This window comes from Hippocampus guttulatus, chromosome 15, assembly GCF_054856545.1.
Source record: "Hippocampus guttulatus isolate MCC_2025c chromosome 15, RoL_Hgut_1.0, whole genome shotgun sequence".
Classification (NCBI taxonomy): Eukaryota; Metazoa; Chordata; class Actinopteri; order Syngnathiformes; family Syngnathidae; genus Hippocampus; species Hippocampus guttulatus.
In genome coordinates this window covers 8,195,623-8,215,996 of record NC_141275.1, presented here as the reverse complement: position 1 = coordinate 8,215,996, position 20,374 = coordinate 8,195,623, and the positions used below count along the sequence as shown (strand labels likewise).

Sequence of the window (20,374 nt, the reverse complement as noted above, 5' to 3'; positions counted from 1 at the left end):
TTGTTGTTCTCAAAACTGTAAAATCAAGAAAAGAAAATGTGTGATTCAGGCAAAGTTTGAAGCCACCAAGAAACAAATGGAAGCACAGGAGGTGGAGGTGATGGAAGCTCGGCTCATGAAAACTTCAGAGCTCAACGGGGAGCTGGAGGACGATGATGATGCTGGTTCGTTGACGTGGTTAAAACCGAGGGAGCTAAGTACAGTTGCCTCCATGCATGTTCGTCATTCATAGTCGACTTTGGCAATCCAAGACTACACTTACTTGCCACATTCGGTCTACTGAATGTGGCAAGTAAGTGTAGTCTTGGATTCAGATTCAATACAAGAGCCTCTTCCTGAGACCCTTCATCTTTCTGCTGAGACATTGCCATTTATTTTATTTTCCAATTTAGACTCAATTTTGTGGCCAAAGACCCACGATAAGTATGGAAAACGAAGTCATCCATACTCTGTTTCGAAGGTTTGACCCTTTTTGGTTAATTAAAAGAAACCTCAGTATCATTGAGAGTAGTTCTACCACAGTGCAAATGACTACCTTAAGAATAAACAGATACAACACACTCAGTTGAGGGCAGACCTCTGCCAGTCGTGTTTTAGATCAGCACAAAACTGTCCACAAAACTTTATACATATTCACCACCTACAAATGTCTAAAAGGTCGTTCAGGTGTACATAATTAAGCATCCGGTTCGTGTATTATGTGTGGACGGCATGAAAAATCGCATTCTAATTGTCGCTGCGGGATTCAGTGGCTTTAGTCGCCTGTTTCAGTAGGCGACGTGACAGTTAGACATATTGCATAATGCTATTTAGTATTAAGTCTCCAAATTTGGTATTTCACACTAGGGGATTAAAATGTTCTCTCCCAGGCATACAAGTAATGCTGGCCGCTGATTGGTCATTACCTACTGAGAAAGTGCGCTCCCACTGAGAGAGCATTGTCCACAAGGCAGTCGTTATTGCCTCCTTGTGCTCACACATCCCCTCAAACCAACCTCGGCAGACAAGCCATTACAAAGCATATCAAAATTCTTGGATGAATGAGAAAATAATCGTTGGGATCTGAGCCGGTGGCCTTGCAAGTTGTCATTATGCTATATATATGCTAATGAGCAGCGTTGATGGAAGAGCCGGTGTTGCCATGTGAAGGAGACATGGACAGCCTTAAAAAAAAAAAAATGATAAGGCTCGGCAATGAGCTTAAAACTGAATGGCTGCCTGGACACTGTCAAAGTTCTGATAGCCCCCGACAGCTCCAGAATTAGGGTCGGCAAAAAGGCATTGGAAGAGCCACTTAGTCACGTCTGCTCTAACCGCCATTGTTATGTGCTCGGGCTTTTGAGGCTCAGGTTTATCCGAGACGAGAGTCGAATGTGAGTGCTGCTTTGTAGTCCTCCTGTCAAATATTTTGACCCCGTCAGGCCAGGATTTGATGAAAAACGGTTTTATTTCAGATGAGGTTATTTTATTTCGGTCCCTCAAATGTAATAAAACAGCGTAGCCTGTACAATGTACCACATAATCCACAGCATCGCTCATCATTGAGCTGTTGAGCCCCTTCGTCTTTGTATACCACATGGCCTGCATTAAAAGCAGGAGCTGGCTAAATGTCAACACATGATTTCTTCGCATTTTCTTCTTCAGGGGGTGAGTGGCGCATAAAATACAACAGAGCCATTCGGGAAATGGAATTCACCCAAAAGAAACTCCAGCAAGAGTTTGATGACAAGCTGGAAACAGAGCAGCAGAGCAAAAGACATCTTGAGAGAAGGGCAAGACACTTTGTCATAGTCAATCATTTAGAATGGCTATATTTAATATTTGATCGCCTCGGCTTTGTATGTTTAAATAAAACGATAATGTGACTGCTACAGCTGGCCGATTTGAAGACAGACAATGAGGACGTGCAGCACTCTGTGCAGCAGCTGAAGAAGAAGTGCCAGAAGATGACGGCTGAGCTGCAGGATACCCAACGTCATCTGGAGGGACTCCAGAGCCGCAATCATGACTTGGAAAAGAAGCAGAGGAAGTCAGTTTGAACCCCGTGCTTTTTGTCTGTCAGTCATTACGTTCGAGACGCATATTGTCCACACTGATGACTCTGCTCAGTCATGTATTCTCAGAAAAAAAATATATTGTCCTGTACCTTTATTTGTACAGTGACATGCCATTTTCCCGTTCAAGATGCTGATGTATTTCAATCATTTGACAATGCTCGGGAAAAGGACCACTTTAATGTCATGTACAACAAGTGGTTCTTTGCAGTACCGTCTTTTTCGGATTATACGTCGCTCCGGCTTATAAATCGCACCAGCCAAAAAAGGCATAATTAAGACGCAAAAAACATATACAAGTCGCACTGGAGGATAAGTCGCATTTTTGGGGGAAATTTATTTGATAAAATCCAACACCAAAAACATACATGTCATCTTGAAAGGCAATTTAAAATAAAAATAAAACGAGAGAACAACAGGCTGAATAAGTGTACGATATGCTAACGTTACATGACGCTTACACAACGAACTGTGAATGTGCCTGGTATGTTCACGTAACATATTAAGAGTTATTTAGACAACGATAGCACAAAGAACATGCTCGCAAATTCACCAAACCATCAGCGTCACTCCAAATCACGAAATCCAATGAAATCTTCATGCTCGGTGTCACTTTTAAACAACTCCGCCAACTCCGGAGGTAGAAGATGCAGCGCCTCCTCTTTTACATCACTTACGTCAGTCATCGTCAGTTGTTTTTCTCAGTTACCGCCAACGTGGAAAGTATCAACATAGGCCGAGAGCACCCTCTTGCGGTTTAATGTGAAAATAACGAGATGTGTACAATGTGTGAACCATTTCACAGATAAATTGCCCCAGAGTATAAGTCGCACCCCCGGCCAAACTATGAAAAAAACTGCGACTCATACTCCGGAAAATACGGTACATGGCAACAACCAACATTGGTACTGTTGATTTAGTCGCAACTAGTCTGTGGTCAAATTGGAAGTCGAGCTCCATCAATGCAGGCCTCCACTCGGACGCACCTTTATTCTGATCTATGAGCACAAAAATTGCCTTTTCATAAGCAAATTCCAAATGCCATAAAGAAGGAACATAGTATGTCCTTCATTGTTGTCCTTTGTTTGATTCATTGATGCGTTACATGAGTTGTGCTGATGTAATGTCATGCTTTTTAACGTCTTGGTGCTGACGCAGCAATTGCTACCCCGCATACACCCCGACGTGAAAACAATTCCAAAATGTTTTGTAGCAATCTGAGCTTTACTGTGCCCTTTCTTGGAAACAACTTATGACTATTTCTCCAATTCTCGTTGTTGCCAAGTCATGATGCTGGGCAAGAGGTCAGGGTACACTCTGGACTGATCACCAGTCAAACCCATTGTGGACACATACAGACACACCGGAGACACACTCGCACCTTTAGGACCAATTTTGTGTCAGGTATAGTGTTTCAAAAATGCACACCACCTCACCACAATGCATGCTCTTTTGTTCTTGCATATCAGGATGCACACCCCGCCCCCAATCCACCTTCATTTGAATAGTGGCGAAATTGCTCTGGAATCTGCAGAATTGCATTAGCTCAGAAAATGAGTCAGACTTAAAGCACTCAAGAAGTCATCCCCTGCGGCTAATTGAAGATGCTCTGTGGGTGAAATTATTTTCAGTTGTGCTTCACCGGGGGAAAAATTACAGCGAGGCGAGCTGACAACATGAAACACTTGGCTTTCTCGTTCACTAACCATAAGTGTTTCTTGCCTCAACAACTGAAGAAAAACATGGTGCACATTAGCACAACTGGGTACCAAAACACCAGGCTAATGGAAGTGGAGAACAGTTTGGGGGCTGAAATGTTAGAAGTATGAACTTCTTGCCTGATATTGTGGGGAATTGTTGTTTACTAATGTGATGCAGGTAGATCGTTCCAGATCCACATCATCTCTCCTAATATACAATGTTGTCCTAATTTTAAAAAAAAAACAGCGACAGTCAATTTTTATGTAAGGTGTTGATATTTGCTATAATTTCGTCTGTGCGCATATGTCAGATTTGATCTTGAGCAGAACCAGGCCCAGGCTGAAGTACAAAGAGAAAGAAGTCTGAGGGAGAAGCTGGCTCGAGAGAAAGACACAATGGCGGCGGAGATATTCAACATCCACCAGCAGCTTCAGGTTCGTACTGTGGAGGATAATCTCTGCACTGACTGTCCTTTCTCTTTGTATGTCACACTGGGCTCTCCTTGGACCACAGGAAAAGGATGCTGACTTGTGCACTGCCAACATGAAGGTGCAGCAGCTGGAGGCCGAATTGCAGGATCTCTCTTCACAGGAGTCCAAGGATGAAGCATCGCTGGCCAAGGTCAAGAAGCAGCTTCGTGACCTTGAGGCCAAGGTGAAAGATCAAGAAGAGGAACTGGATGAGCAAGCCGGAACCATCCAGATGCTGCAGCAGGTATATAAGAAGATCGCACATCCTTGTAACTGACCATAGTCAACTTTTTTTTTAACCTTTTTTGCTCAGTGGTTTATTCTGTATTTGTCCTCTTCTCCTGAACGCAAGGCTAAGCTACGACTGGAGATGGAGATGGAAAGGCAGCGACAGAGCCACTCAAAAGACATTGAGAGCAAAGATGAGGAGGTGGATGAGATCAGGCGGTCCTGCAGTAAGAAGGTAGCTCCCTTTCAGGGGGATGCAATGACACCTTAAGTGCGTTACTTAGTCTATGTCTTGTCTACCCTTTTGATCCCACTTCACAAAGATTAGATGGTGGAAAGTATGAACTGATTTTTTTTTGGGGGCTTCAATGCCACATTTATGAGCCCCACAAAATATTACACGGAATAGACTTCGTTCAGAAGAATCACCTGTGGCAGTGAACTCGTAATTTCGGAAGGACTGCTGTTATTGTGGTGTAAACGTTTTTTTTAAGAAGTTGTCATTTTATGGCTGAGTATTTTGCTCTTTCTGAAGAATCTCTCCAAATACATTCATTTTTTAAAACTATAGGCCTCCTTTTCTACTACCGGCTGATGTGACTGAGACGAACATTTTTACTTGTGTACAGAGGTACAGGGGAATGCACCTGATTTTCAAATAAAACTTCCTTCAGACGCTGATCAATAAAATATGGATTTTATTCAGTCTGTCTATGCAGCCTGGTATCAAATGTTCCACAAATGTGTCGGTGGTTGGGGACCTGTGGGCTAGATCGACACTGTACTCTCTTATATCCAAATATTGCATGACAGTTTCTGCACACTCCAGCTTCTTCATGAGGCACACTGTCATAATCTAATGACATCGAATGCGTTTGTAAAATATAGGTTACATACTGTACATATAAATGTCAAAAAGAAAAGAAAACCTAGTGAAACAAGGCACCACTGTATTTTAATTCAATCATCACAAATATACAAAAGCCCAAATGTAACGTTTGGCAAAAGGACGACATGTCACGATATGGCTCTCTGTACATTGTCGGTGCACCGAACATTTATTTGCAACTTCGAAATACGACACAATCAAAAAGACGTTTGCGTGTGTGATTTTGTCAATTTTTTTTTGTGACGGTCCGTCCACGCGTCTCTCAGCTGAAACAGATGGAGGTGCAGCTGGAGGAAGAATACGACGATAAGCAGAAAGTGTTGCGCGAGAGACGTGAGCTGGAGTCCAAACTGCTGAGCGCGCAGGACCAGGTAGCCCCATTTGTCTCATCTTCATCCTGTCAACACAGACCTGTTTGTGTGTGTGTGTGGGGGGGGGGGGGCGGTTTGCTATTGTGCGCTTTAATTTACTGCTGAATTTCGTCAGGTCTCTGAGAGTTGTGATAAAAGGAGAGCATGTTTATCCACACTGGCTGGACAGGAATGATTTGTCATTTAGGTGAGCCACAGGGACGTGGAGAGCGAGAAGAGGCTGAGAAAAGACCTGAAGAGAACCAAAGTCCTGCTGGCCGATGCTCAGATTATGCTGGACCACCTGAAGAGTAATGCCCCAAGCAAGAGAGAGATCGCCCAGTTCAGAAATCAAGTATGCCACTCGTAACACTTGGACAAGGTCATACACTGGAAGAAAAATCCTCTGCAAAGTCTAAGGAGATCTGTGACCTTTCTCACATTTGTCACGCACTTTCTCCTTCTCTCTTCTCACAGTTGGAGGAGTCCGAGTTCACTTGTGCGGCTGCAGTGAAGGCCCGAAAGAGCATGGAGTTAGAGATAGAGGACTTGCATATCCAAATGGAGGACGTGGTGAAAGCCAAACTGTCGGTGAGTTAGCCACGCAATCGGAGCGTATGACGTAGCTCCGCTTTATTAATTGTATTTTAATTACTCTTCTAAGATGACTTTTATACCAAACTTCATCACAATGGAGATTGCGTGCAATCATGTCATGTTCTTCTGGAGTGTATTATTAGAGGGGTTTTTTTTCTTCGTAAGAGTGCAACGATTCATTTTTTCCAATTCATGTCCGTCTGACCTTTGTCAATCTAAAAGTCAAATGCGAATGAGAGCACTTGACCTCTGTTTGCAGTTGAGCCCCCACCATTATATGTGCATAATCACACTTTAGATGCATGCCCTTTGGCATATGTCTGATTTCTACAATTTGTACTAATGAGTAGAAAATGCCCTTTTCTTTTCCTTACAATCTGCTCACTAATAGCTGTCACATAATGGTGCTGGCTGCATTTCAAACTTGTTGACAGAGTCTTTTGTGTGTCTGGGGGTGCTCGTTAATTGCTGTGTATATGTCAAGGGCACGTCTTCGAAATGTCTCACATTAAAGAAAGCATTTGGAGGGCTGGAACCACCCTAGAGGATGAACTCTTGGACGTTGGCAGCAATCTGCTCTGCCTGCACGTTTGCCAACCTAAATGAGCTCATTGATTATCTTCAATTGGTCTCATCGTCCTGCCAGAAGTACTTCCAGATTCACTAATGACCATTTCGTGTAGCCCACCAATACATCCCATTTCCTCTCCCGTCCGTCCTTTTATGGCGGATCAGTTGGAGGAGCAGGTGAGCCGCCTTCAGAGAGAGAAGAACGACATGCAGTCGCGCACAGAGGAAGACCAGGAGGACATGAATGAACTGATGAAGAAACACAAGGCTGCGGTCGCCCAGGTAACCAAGCCATACGTCAGCCCGCTTAAAAATCATCAATGGCACTTTCAATCCAGATCTCTTCATGCTTGTGCTTTTGAAATCAACTTATACGACACGATTTTTTTCGTATCATATTTGTATTATATAAATCAGCATCATAAACGATCACATCATTTCTATTGTATCTGTGTGTGTTTGTCAGTCTGCCAGAGATTTAGGGCAGATCAGTGACCTGCAGGCACAGCTGGAGGAGGCCACAAAGGAGAAGCAGGAGATTCAAGAAAAGGTACGGTGCATACACCTGACTGCCTTCTTATTAGATTATTTTAAGTGAGGTACAAGAGTAGCTTTAATCAAGCACACAGTGTTGGAAATGAAAGCCAAATTTGCAGCAGGAGTGGATGACCTCTACACATGAATACAATTAAATTATTCTTATCAAATGCCACGATTCAGAATTTGAGCGGCTTGATGCTGCTGCTAATTTAGAGATTTGAATACATCGAGCAGCTGACTTGCTGTGTCCTCACCACCCAGTTAATACTCCACTGCCGAACTCTGCAGTGTGACCACAGCATAGCTCCTGCTATTAGGATGGTCGGTCCGGATCATATTTCTTGTGTTTTCCCACCTTTCGTTGTGAAATGGTCTTACAAAAAGCACTGTTGTCCATTTCGGGGCTGAATGTGGCTACAGTTTATGTTTGAATGGTTTGATTTTGCAGATATGAAGCAACCACATGATTGAATGTGGGCCTTTCTATTCTGGGCTGGCTGATTCGATGACTGTGCTGTCTGTCATGGAAATATCCAGGCTCAGCGTTGACGTGCATGAATGTTAAAGACTTTTAGTAGAATCATAATTGTGCCTCCGATCAGTTTTCAAACTTGAAACTAAATTTGAGATATGATGTCATCTCATCGTCCTGCATACCGTGGCTTCAGTGCGTCATTTGTGTCCTCACTGTTAAACGTTAAGGCTGAGGAAGAAAGTAGCTCGACTATTGTGCAAAAGCTCGAGATTTTGTCCTTTGTGTTCGACTGTTCAGTATTCTGCTGAAGCTTTACATTTTGCATTTAGACTCTCGGCATTGACTTCATTATCGTGACTTTTGTGTTCGACTCAACTCCAAGTTCTTCTAGCACCATTTGTAGTAGATTGGGTTTATCTCCAACTCATGACGCACACATTTAATTCGAGGGTAACATAAATTCAATGTACATACACAATATTTGATAATTCTCCAGCCCTCATTTGAAACAGCAAAGCCAAGATCAAGAATTAGCATTGAGAGTGTTTTGTGTATTTGACTGTGTGTGTGCACGTGGCGGGTGGCGGTTGCAGTTATAAAAGTGTGTGTCTTTGTGTCATTCGCACAGCTTCACTCGCTGCAGAGTCAGCTGGAGTTTCAGGAACAATCCATGGTGGAAAAGTCTCTTGTGAGCCGTCAAGAGGCCAAGATCCGTGAGCTGGAAACCAAATTGGAGTATGAGAGGACGCAGATCAAACGTTTGGAGGTCAGACAATCCTAGTGTCTCTTCAATGTAAAAGAACATCCTTCAGAGAATATACAAATCCGACCCGACATTTTCATTTTGTATGTATCAAGAGGGAGGCATCAAGAGCACTCGTGACATTAGGCGCATCCGCAAAATCCAACGCGATCCAACGCATGAGCCGTATCAAGGATAATATAACGTTCAGTTTTGATCGTCACGGCTCGGCTTTTATCGCCGGTTTGCTTAACTGCGACGCTGCTTAACCGACAGGCCGACCCAACCAAACCTCCCACTTCCCCCTTAGATCCTGGTGGGTCGACTAAAGGAGAATCTTGAGAAGATGTCAGAGGAACGAAACCAACACATTGCTGCAGAGAACAGGGAGAAGGAGCAGAACAAACGCATGCAGAGACAAATAAGAGACATGAAAGAAGAAATGGCTGACGTGTCCAAGAAGGAGGCTGAGGCGAGCCGAAAGAAACACGAGTCGGTAGGTGCCGACCGCTATGGAATAATATGATTGTACTGCGAACCTAAGAGGAAATGACTTCTTTACGATCCATTCACCAGGAAATGGACATTGAGAGCTTAGAGGCAGCAAATCAGAGCTTACAAGTGGATCTCAAACTGGCCTTTAAGAGGATAGGGGACCTGCAGGCCGCCATCGAGGACGAAATGGAGAGTGATGACAATGATGACTTAATCAACAGGTACAAAAATACTAAATGTGTTGCCGTGGGATGTTCAGAGTGGATTCAGAGCACCGTAGACTAACATTACGTTCAATGAAACGATTTCTGATGAGCGCAGGAAGATCTATTTATTTATTTATTTATTTTTTGCGGTCTGTCAATCACAACTTGCTTTTCTTTGTCTCCAACAGTGAATAAACCTAGTTTGTAATTCTGGGTCATGCGTCACTCTTATCTGGCTGACCTGGTTTAATGCCGTTGTATGCTGCCGATCTTTCATACAGGTGTGAGTGATGAACTAATATAGAGTTTCATAAAACAGAAAGATGAAAAAAAATCTTTAGTCGTAAAAACGTGTGAACTCTTTCAGAAGGCCAGTAACAGATTTTACAGTGGATAATAATCCTGTGTGAATGTAGAATAATATTAACACTGTAATGCCATGAGCAGATCTCTCACCTATTCTTTTCTCTGTTTTCTTGGTCCTGTTTTGGTGTCATCCACACTCTCCCTACAGTTTGCAAGACATGGTGACAAAGTATCAGAAAAGAAAGAACAAAACGTGAGAGTGGAAAAATCATTCTTTGTGTTTGTCATAGTGCTTGTTTTTACACCTTTTCTGTGGGGGGAGAAAACAATGCAGTATTTTTTTTTCGTCTTGGGCTGAAAAATACCAACATGAACATCGCTGCTCAACCCGTATTGTTTTGTGTTTTTTGTTATTGTAAAGTGTCCTTGGGTGTCTTGAAAGGCGCTTATAAATAAAATGTATTATTATTATTATATTATATTATTATAATACATAAATACGGCGTCATCTATCTGCACTTTTTTGCACCTCTTAAAAATTAAATATAATTACATATTTATTATAGTGTGTAGATGTTTACAAAGCATTTAGGGGAACAACAACTCAAACATATATTGGCATCATTATTTATTCCACAAGCTGTGGAGAAAAAAATAAAATTAAGACCCTCCACTGAAAACTGCAGCATGTAATACTGCATTGTTAACACCTGGAATTTCTCTCTCTCTGAAAAGCTTTCCCTTCCAAACCAGCTGGTTTTTTGTTTGTTTTTTCCACATGCATGCTGTTTGTTTATTGATCAGATCCATGATCCTTTCCTGCTTGAAAATTTCTCATCATTAAAATTAAATGTTTTGTAAGACGAACATAGACCCAGTTCCTCTGATTATATACGGTGGAACCAACACTTTGCCATTGCATTTGTCAGATCATATTCCTTTTTACGTCAGGCAAATATAAATTGCTCAGTTGCAAAGCCTTCACATTTACAATGTGGTTGAGATGTGGATTATCGAAATGCAATTTACCATTTTTTATTTTCAGTGGCGGTACGGTACGCCTCACTGTGCAGAAGCATAGGGTTCAATTCCGGCTTCGGCCTTCCTCTTTGGAGTTTACATGTTCTCCCCGTGCTCGTGTGGGTTTTCTCCGGGTACTCCGGTTTCCTCCCACATTCCTAAAACATGCATGTCGTGCTGATTGAACACTCCAAATTGTCCCTAGGTGTGAGTGTGAGCGGGGATCGTCGTTCGTCTATATGTGCCCTGCGATTGGCTGGCAACCAGTTCAGAGTATAACCCTCCTACTGCCCGATGACAGCTGGGATAGGCTCCGGCACACCCGTGACCTTTGTGAGATAAGTGGATCTGAAAATGGACGGATTTTCAGTATACTATGGTACACTAGAGTATAAATGCACCACAGGGTCGAGAGCTCTTGTTGCATTTATAGACCACTGACAGCTATCACAATAACACGGGCTGTTAATGTCAATCGAAATGAAGCATCAATATGGTAGTCACGGTGCCGGCAAGGCGAATAAACAGTACGAAATGTAAGACACACTATTCAACGCAATGCGCCTGTCGACATGTCTCGTAATTAACAAAGTATGATACCGAAGCGATAACACCGAGACATACAGCCATATGTGATTTGAGTCTGAGTTTGAGTATTTGTGACAAAGATTTACAACCAGCCGAGGCTGATTGTCAGAAGCCATTAACGTTCACTTCCAAATTCTTGGGGCTTGTTTGTATCTGGAGGCCTCAGGAGCGGTTAGCAAGGAGTGTAGGGCCAAGGACAAATTGGTTCTGACACCATTTGCACAACACTCAATTGCAAGCCACCTTTTATTTCACATTGGTTTGTGTTTTATTGTGGGAGGTGAGAGAGGAAGTTTCTTTGGATGCAGCACATTGCATTTTCAAATGCAATTGCATGATTCGTTGTCTTCTTTCTTTGGTTGGCCTTCACTTGTCTCACTTGGCATCTTGCATAGACGGAGAGAGTAAAGAAAGGGAGCCGTCGACACAAATGGATTTTAATGCGAAATTAAGCTTCCTTACAGTTCTGGTGTGAGAAAAATGGCTTTTTAGCACAGACCTTCCCTCAAAATAGAGACGGAACACTTTGTTCTGAAAGGGAAAAGGGCTGAATTTGCGATGGGGGCACGGTGACACTGGTGTCTGATTTTTTTCCTCGATGGATATAAGGACACCCGATAAAGCTTCCCAGCATGGCTATCATCTTGCACCGTCATGAAAAATCTTTTCTCGTCATAATCAGCAAAAATACCAAAATGGATCATCTTGGCATTTTTATTATTTTGTTGCTTCATTGTGAAAATGGGAATGAAATGTGGAACTGCTTCACATAAGCACCCTAGTTTCAATTTATGTCCAGTATTTATTATTATTTTTTATTCTTTAACGCAAGTAATACGTATTATGATACACGAGGTGGAAACATAGTTATTGGGATGGTCGATTTCAACTTCCTGTTCGGTATAGATTTAGGAAGAGATATTTATTGATTTATTTGTTGGTCTTGCGTCTGGCTGTTCATTTTGATTTATAGCGTGGTGCCCGCTTTGCAGGCCGTACAGCATTTCAAGTAACCAAGTAATCTAAATAGTTTTCTCGCTGTCCAATAAATATAGTGCAATACTTTTTACGTTTTGCAACGGGAGCAGAGATCAACTTATTTTTTTATTTTTATTTTTTATTACACACTGCCTCCATCACTTCTAATGACTGCAGGAAGTTTCACTTTTGAAAAATGTTTTTCAGTCCTCAGGCGTTCCTGCTAGAAAAGTTCAACTACTTGAGTTGCACACAGTGTGGGTCACACTCTGAAAACTCAGCATTGTATTTAAAGGAGTTTATGAGGAAGGTGTCTGAGCAGGTGGACTCTACCCCCCCCCCCCCCCTCCCCGTTCCCCCCGCAACTTGGATCAACAAGTCTCTGTATTGATTATGTCAAGTGTAGGGGCTTTTGGTGCTCATGGCTCTGCTCCATTACAAGCACCAGATTTGGTGACACGCCACACAGATGCGAGAGCAGCCAGCAGCCAAACAAGTTAATTATCCCACCAAGGGCTTGATTTGCTTCTGACTGGATAATACATGTGTTTTAACTGCAGTATGTTGAGCAATGGCATGAGATTTATGCTTCTTCTGTCGGCACTGCAATGCATCACCCGAACCTCCTAATACAAAGTGGCCATTCATTTCACACCATTATGTCATTTATGGCATTTCCACTGCATAAATATTCATTCAACAAGTCATTTTATCTTTTTACTTGTGGAAATGATTCCGACCCATCGAGATTTTTCACATTTTGACGCGAAACAGATTGCGGGAGAAATCTAGTTGACTGATTTCTCCAATGGAGTCATTTGTACATCAAGTGCTGATAGGGAATATGACTTGTTAGAATAGATGCCTTTTTTTGGTTTTTATTTTATCATCCGATGCTTCACAATAACATGCGTCTTTGTACCCACAGTGGGCAAGAGACAGACACAGATTCTGAGGTAGAGGACCGTGTGGATGAGGTTAAGTCTTGGCTCTCCAAGAACAAAGCCTCCTCCAAGCCCCAGTCGGACGAGGGAAGTCTAAGGAGCGCCAGGTTAGTGCTTCTTCCTTCTCTGATCCTCTTACCTCATCACAGATAACCGCACGGATCCCTGTGATCGAGCAGTGATAAGGGCCTATATCGAGCGGTACGTTTGGTTACTGAAGAACCTCTGTCATGCTCTATATACTGTGTAGTACTCTGCGTGAGTCTTTGTTTTACGAATGCTGTAATGACCAACTTGAACTTTGTTCACACACACAAACTTCCAAACTGTTGAAGTAAAAATGTATTTGCTTGTCCATCGTTTTGTGAGACGGGCTGTTACATGATGTAAACATTCTAGAGTTCTTCCTTGGCCCGATATTTAACATCATCCTTCAACCTGTATCTGTCTTACTAGTTAGTGTTTTATTATGTGTAAGCCTAAAATGTGAAAGCCTTTCATGCCATGAATAGGTTCTTTGCAGTCCTCCTTGTTGGATAATTTGTTGACATCCAGACAAACCATTTAAGACAAAAAAAAACATTCCTTGCAAAAATAACTAACTAGAGTCTTTAAAGGCCCAACATTACCAGAGGCAAAAAAGGGAGAGGGTGATTTATGCGATTAGGTGTCATTGCTTTCCTTTCCAGTAATCTGTCTAATGACAGCAGGCGGAATGGCGAAGTGGCTGCTGTCAAATTTATTGAAGTTAGCCTGTGGCCAGTTGGCGCGTCTGCTAAATGATGCCTCTGCTTCCATAGATCTTCTCACTTGTTGACTCCCGCACTGTCCACAATACCGTTGTGTACACAAACAGCAATAGCTGGAGGGAGAGAGGGCGCTCCCTCGCCATCAACCTCCAAAGGACAAAAAGAACATGACAAATCATCAGTTGCATCCGACATTATGGATTAGCATCATGACACCAACTCCGGGAACAATATGCTGCTCATTGTATTAATGTCTTTGCCTCGACAGAAATGCATCTTTTATCGGGTTATTCGTGTATTTTGCCACTCTGTAGATATGCTGCAAATGCGGATGCCAAAGATGTGAATGAGGTTAAGACGAGCGATGGAAGCCAAGATGGCAAAGACATCGAGCAGAACAGGTCAATATCTGTAATGAGCTCCCTGAGCTATCGCAAGCGTTCAAACCTCAAAGACTCCATCGGAGGGACAGGCGATGAGAGCTCCCTCTTTAGCACTCTAAAGGAACAGCCCGACACCCCTGACCACACCTCACTTCGCAAAGCCAAATCCAAGTCTGGCGATCTCCAGGAGGACTGGAAGAAAAACCAAGCACAGGATGACTTTGATGACAAAGCCTCCGTCATTTCCATGGCCTATTCGGAGGCCACCAGCAGGGCCAGGAAGGGTTTGGAGTCACGCTGGACCTCGCGAAACAGCCCTGAATTCGATAAGGATTCCACTATCTCCTCTGTGGCACCCAGCAGGATATCCACCAGGAGGGCGATACTGGATGAGGACGACACTAAGTCCACCATCAGTAGTGTGAGCCGCTCTAGCCCGCTATCGCTACATCGTAGCAGCTCCTGGAAAGACGACAAGCGCAGCAATTCTCGCCTGTCCCTTGCCCGTAGTTGCGGCCTCAGTGAGTTTGGTGTGCATATAGATGACGATGGCCAAAGTCTTGCTTTTACTGAAGGAGGCACTTCCCCATCCAGTTCTCGCTCAACCACCCGTAGTTTCTCCACCCCGGCCCGAGCTCGCTCTTCAGACGGAAATCTGCCAGATACTTCTGAGATCAAGCCTGTCACGCACCGAAACTATTTGGACCCCGACTTGGAGGCCGCCATCAATGAGGTTCTCAGTTTCAAACCCATCAAGTTCAAGCGTAGCAAGCTTGACGAGTCCAGTGATGAGGAAGCAGAGGAGAAGAAAGGACTGGCCAGCAAGGAGGGAAGGAAGACGGAAGATTATGAAGGCCTCGGGTACAGTAAATCAAGCTTGCTTCGCTCTGCATCCAGTTCGGCCCTGGACTACAGCAGTCGACCATCGAGCATCCTCAGTAGCAACTCCCACGGTCGCAAAGACAAAAAAAGCAAAATCACTCAGTCGGATGACTCCTCTTCAGACGATCGGCACAGCAGGAAGAGCTCAAGGCGAAAGAAAGCCAAAAAGTCCAAGAAGAGAGCCAAGAAGAAGGAAAGCCAGTCAGAAGATTCCTCTTCGTCCTCAGAGTTAGAATCATCTGAATCCTCCTCGTCGGACTCGGCAGTCTCATACCGCAGCTCGAACAGTGTTAAAAAGAGCCCGAAGCAGCCGTCTGATGACGAAAAGGAAAACGCGAGTGGTGGAACATCCAGGAAGAAGGATAGCAAAAGGAAACAGAAGAAGATGGATAACTTGATGATGAAGTACCTCTACAGACCAGACAGTGACTGATCGCAACAAATGAAGGTGATGCTTGGTGTGGCAAGAAACTCATCCTGGATCACACGTTTAACAGACTAACTTGCTCTTCGCTGTCGTTTGGTTTGTGTCCTCACACAGATCCGCATTTTATGTGTGATCTCATTGGATCATTTCCTTCTAAAGCACTAACTTGATTTGTGACTGCACAGGCTTTGTTCTGTTAAAATGAACTCTGTTGTTGAAGTGCGAGGGCTATTATTCCAACCCTGGGGTGCTCCAAAAAACAAAAGGTCGGTTTAAAAACAAAAGTTCAGTGTGGTTTGGATGTGAAAACGAAGACAAGGATCTGCTTTGGTCTGGTACCACTGTGATAAAGAACACCTCCTTTCTCCAATGGTGTTTATGTAAGATTTTCTGCTCTGGTGTGACAACAGAACCAAATTACATGAAAAAATAGCCTTAGAGATTGCACTTCTCAAGTCACACCACCCACACAGGTTGGCCAATAACTTATTTGTTTTGCAGCAACAGCTTAACCAGAAAAGCAATCAACACCTTGGCATCTTGTCCTTTTTTTCATCAAATTTCGAGTATTCCATCTTAATATTTCTTCTTGCACTTTTGAAAGGAGTCAGCAAAGCTCAGGGTACCTTATGAACCGTGTCTTCCTTTGTTTGATTTAAATAAAAAGACAAAATACTGGAACTACATTTCATTATTGTAATGGTCAAAACGGACAATGCATGCATGCACTGTAAGGTAATAGCACCTTTCTCACAGACGACTAACATTAACATCAATGGGGTTACGTCTTATTACAGTAATGATGTTTTTATAGGCACATTTAAACATGTAGAGGAGTAACATTTTTGCAGTAATTGCATTATGGTTGCATTTGTGTCATATGTTAACAATAAAAATAATAAATAAGGTCAGATAATTGTTCAAATTACATTCAAAATTCAACCACCATAATATAATGGATTTATTACTCTAATACAAGTTTACAATAATATATTATGTTAATGTAAAGCGTTATATTGATTAGATTTTTGTAAAAAGAAAAAAAAAATTGGAGGGACTTTGTAATATATTCAAAATAATAAAAACCTTTATTTCCGTTAAATATCTACCGACGCATATTCTGCCGTTTTTTTTTTTTTATCCCCCAAGGTGTTTCTGTGCTGTCATTTTTGTGAAGATGAAAGCAAGGCCTCACAGCCTGCAAATATAGCATTTCTAAGCCCCCCCCCCCCCCCCCCTTCCATTCAAACACTTGAACATTGCTAAACGGAGGCTATTGCTGTCGCGAGTCATTGGCCTTCTTTGCCTGTCAAGTATTGCCGTGCTGCATTGAATTGCGCTGTCCTTCGATATTAAATACTTGCCATTCTATGACTTTACTTGGAAACATAAACTATGGTGCTTTTTCCTTTTCTAGCGAAGGACATTTAAGAATGGGTAATAATCCTGCATTTTAGAGTTAGCAAAAAGAAACCGACTTCCCGTTTACCGCATGTTTTCACGCAAGCAAGCCATAACACACCGTCATAACTCTTATTTGAATGTGTATGTGTTGACTTTTACAGCCCTCCTGTGTCCAGGCGACACGTGACCCACGGCAAATCGGACGTCGAGGACGAGGTGGACTTCAACGCAGACGGGCAGCTGCCGAGGCCGTGCTACGGCGAGTGCACGCTGAGCCAGAGCACGTCGTAACTCAAACTCGGGTCACCTTGAGCTCTAATGTTTAACCAAACACACAGGAGGGAAGCAAATCCTACAGAGAAAAACAATTTGGGGGATAGTTTAATTTAGGGGATTCTGTCATATTTGTTCTTCCTCGTGAATGTGAGTTTGCTTCCGAGGCTAATGTCTGCTCACCTTTGATGTGATGCTTGAGAAAGTTAAGTGAAGCGGAGCTATTTTCGTGGGGGGGTTCTTGCCACTTCTGTATTTTAAAGGGCTGCTCTTCAGGCAAATTTAAGCATTCCTCTGCGCTTCCTGTCTATTCAGCCCTGCCAAGAGGATTTAGATAAGCCTGCTCTGGATGGACTTCTCCAAGAAAGTCTGACCAACTTCTAAGACTCCTCTTATCTCTTTTCCTATTAGCGGGGGCGAAGCTCAATGGGAGGAATGTGGTCCTCTTTAAATTAATCACCATAAATTACAATTTATATCTCACGTCAGAGTATTTGGAAAACCACATAAATAACTGTCACCAAATAATCAGCAGTACTTGCACAAATAAAACAAAAGAGAATCTTTTCTACTTGAAAAGCTAACCAAGCTGTTGTTGCACTTAAATTCTTTTTCTCTTTATTCGGCGGTAGATTGTTCCATAGTGTAAATATAAGTGGAGACAAACTCATCAAGATTAATTTCAAATAAAATGGATTTCATGAAGATCCGGTTGCTCATAATAGCACTCTGTTTTCTTTATAGGGCTTGTCTAATTTAGACTCACGGTCAAGTGGGAGCCAATCCCATTCAAATAGTAAATTGCTACTTGTTTAGAAGCCACGTGAAAGATTTAAATGTACATGAAAGGAATTCATTGTAACGACAAGGCTTGAACTCATTGACTACTTTAAGTATAGCGTCTGACCAACCTCGCATTTGGGAGGTATATTGGTTTATTTATTGCGGCCGCTATGGAGCCCTCAAAAATGAAAGAATGTGGTTTTTGTCATTCTGATCTTGCTTCTATATAATTGCTGATGTTGATTTATTGTTTGTTTTTTTACTCATTTTGCAAGGGTAAAACTCGAGTGAACTACATAATATATTGTGATGCCAGAATTAAATATTATTTATACAATACATAGTTCAATACTTCAAAAGTCAGATTTCATCATACATTTAGTAGAACTACAGATGCATGAGTTTGTTGAGACAATGGATATTTCTATTTTGAGCCTTATGAGGTTTGTGAATTTATGAACTGAAATGATGTCCAAGGAAGTGCGTATATAGCAGTGCATGTGAACTGCAGTCTGTGCTCATGTGTACAAAAAAAGAACAAAGATGTAATGTGAGATGCTATTAGCATAGCTTCCCAGAAAAACCTAATCTGCATTTCATGTCTTGTTTTTTCTTTTTTTTTTTTTTTCCATCTTTGCGCTGCACATGAATATTTATGTAAAACCAGCCAACTTTGATGTCGGCGCTCCCAAATAAGTTTAAGCGAAAGCATTTATGGCTGTTGTTACATATACTGCTTGAGCAGTCTGGTCTGCTTTCGTTTTCGGAATGTATCATCGTTTTTCAAATGAGCTTTTTTCTAGGAAATAAAAGGAACTATTGCAAAATCAATGACGGCGAGGACATTTCGGCGTCATGCCATTTCGATTCACCCCTTCATGAAAGAACAGCAGGTCAGAAATAAGTTTTAACCAAACAAGTCCAGGATGCGTTTAATTAAATTTAGCTCCGACCGCTGAGTATCTTCTCGGCGTACCCGTCGGCTTTCTCAGGAGACGAGCGGAAACAAACAAAACATGGAAATGAATGAAGTTGAGCTGCGGGGAATGCTGACTGTTGTTGCTCATGTTATCACCGAACATTTTAATATGTATACGGCACAGCTCCACCGTGCAAAAATGAGCTGGAGGCAAATGAAGAGTTCCTCCTCCCCATCAATCTCCATCCTGATGCGGTTTACAGTGGGTAGGCTGAAATAGATTGATGGTTTCTTGAATCACCACCTTGTTGGATAGTCATGCTCAGTATGTTTTGCTGGGGGGGGGGGGGGGGGGGGAATCTCTTATTTATCCAACCAATCTATAATCCCTATTCCGACACACAACCTGTCCTTCACTCTGCCCGAGAGCTTTTGATGCAATTTCACCTCGCTTGTGTGCACCCTCTGGGTGGCTGCTTAAAGGCTTTCCATTTAGTGGCAGATTAAATTTGGCTTCTGATTTGACTTATTTTGCTCCCTAACACTTTCGCAAACCGCTGGAGCAGGAAGTCATTAGCCTGGCAAAGCTGAGGAACAAACCCTTTCTCTCGTGGTATCATATATATAAGTCTACACACCCCTGCTCAAATTCCTTCTTTTTTGAAGGGGGGGGGGACTTGAAAGTTTTTACAGAAGTGAAACTGAACAAATGAGATATACAACATAACTGGGAATGTGCCTGTGTTCAGAATTAAGCAATCACATTCAAACTCATGTTAAACGGGAGTCATCAAACACTTTGTCAAGTGCCTCTGATTTACTCCAAATAATCTTCAAATATTCCTGCAGGATTTTCCTACCCTTTTTTTTCCCAGTCACATTTTTCAACCCAAGCCATTGTCCACAGAGAGCTCCCAGAGCGTCAAAGGGATCTCATTGTTCAAAGGTGTCAGTCAGGAGATAGGTACAAAAAAAATTCCAAGGCATTAAATATACCATAGAACACAGTAGAGGAAATATGGCACCATAGTGACATCAGCAAGAACTCGAAGGCCCTCCAAAATGAAAATACGAGGAAAAAAAAAAGGTCAGAAAGTGTGCAAAGAGTCCCATAGCAACATTGAAGGAAGTGCAGTAATTTCTGGCAACAACCTGTGACTGTAAAAACACACTTGGATTCTCCGAAACATGTGAAAAAAAATGCACGTTCAATGAAATCACGGTTGAACTTTCCATCCATCATTCCAAAGGTTTTGTTTGTCGCAAAAACGAAAAAGAACACTTCTTCTACAGTTAAGTGTATACTTTTTTTTTTTTATCTCCACTGCGTTTCACGCAAGAGTTTTGGCCACTCCAGTGCATGATCACTTGTGCCACAGGGCATTATTTTACATAATATGT

At 42.4% G+C, this 20,374-nt stretch overlaps 1 protein-coding gene across 4 annotated transcripts in view; it reads left to right on the top strand.

Moving 5' to 3' along the window:
* Positions 1 to 18,885, top strand: part of LOC147193659 (unconventional myosin-XVIIIa-like) — a 57,974-nt gene extending 39,089 nt beyond the window's left edge. For 2 of the 4 annotated variants that reach the window (XM_086130996.1, XM_086130999.1), the window contains 18 exons: positions 50 to 164; positions 1,645 to 1,772; positions 1,875 to 2,029; positions 4,066 to 4,189; positions 4,269 to 4,469; positions 4,578 to 4,688; positions 5,609 to 5,713; positions 5,901 to 6,047; positions 6,170 to 6,283; positions 7,025 to 7,141; positions 7,326 to 7,409; positions 8,503 to 8,640; positions 8,927 to 9,112; positions 9,193 to 9,332; positions 9,832 to 9,876; positions 13,138 to 13,260; positions 14,217 to 15,615; positions 17,160 to 17,235. In XM_086130996.1, the coding sequence (XP_085987122.1) occupies positions 50 to 164; positions 1,645 to 1,772; positions 1,875 to 2,029; positions 4,066 to 4,189; positions 4,269 to 4,469; positions 4,578 to 4,688; positions 5,609 to 5,713; positions 5,901 to 6,047; positions 6,170 to 6,283; positions 7,025 to 7,141; positions 7,326 to 7,409; positions 8,503 to 8,640; positions 8,927 to 9,112; positions 9,193 to 9,332; positions 9,832 to 9,876; positions 13,138 to 13,260; positions 14,217 to 15,600 (3,417 nt within the window). In that variant the 3' untranslated portion in view covers positions 15,601 to 15,615; positions 17,160 to 17,235. Of the gene's footprint in view, positions 1 to 49; positions 165 to 1,644; positions 1,773 to 1,874; positions 2,030 to 4,065; positions 4,190 to 4,268; positions 4,470 to 4,577; positions 4,689 to 5,608; positions 5,714 to 5,900; positions 6,048 to 6,169; positions 6,284 to 7,024; positions 7,142 to 7,325; positions 7,410 to 8,502; positions 8,641 to 8,926; positions 9,113 to 9,192; positions 9,333 to 9,831; positions 9,877 to 13,137; positions 13,261 to 14,216; positions 15,616 to 17,159 lie in introns of all 4 variants that reach the window. The other 2 variants (XM_086130998.1, XM_086130997.1) reach the window with 2 other exon arrangements.
* Positions 18,886 to 20,374: the final 1,489 nt, after the last annotated feature.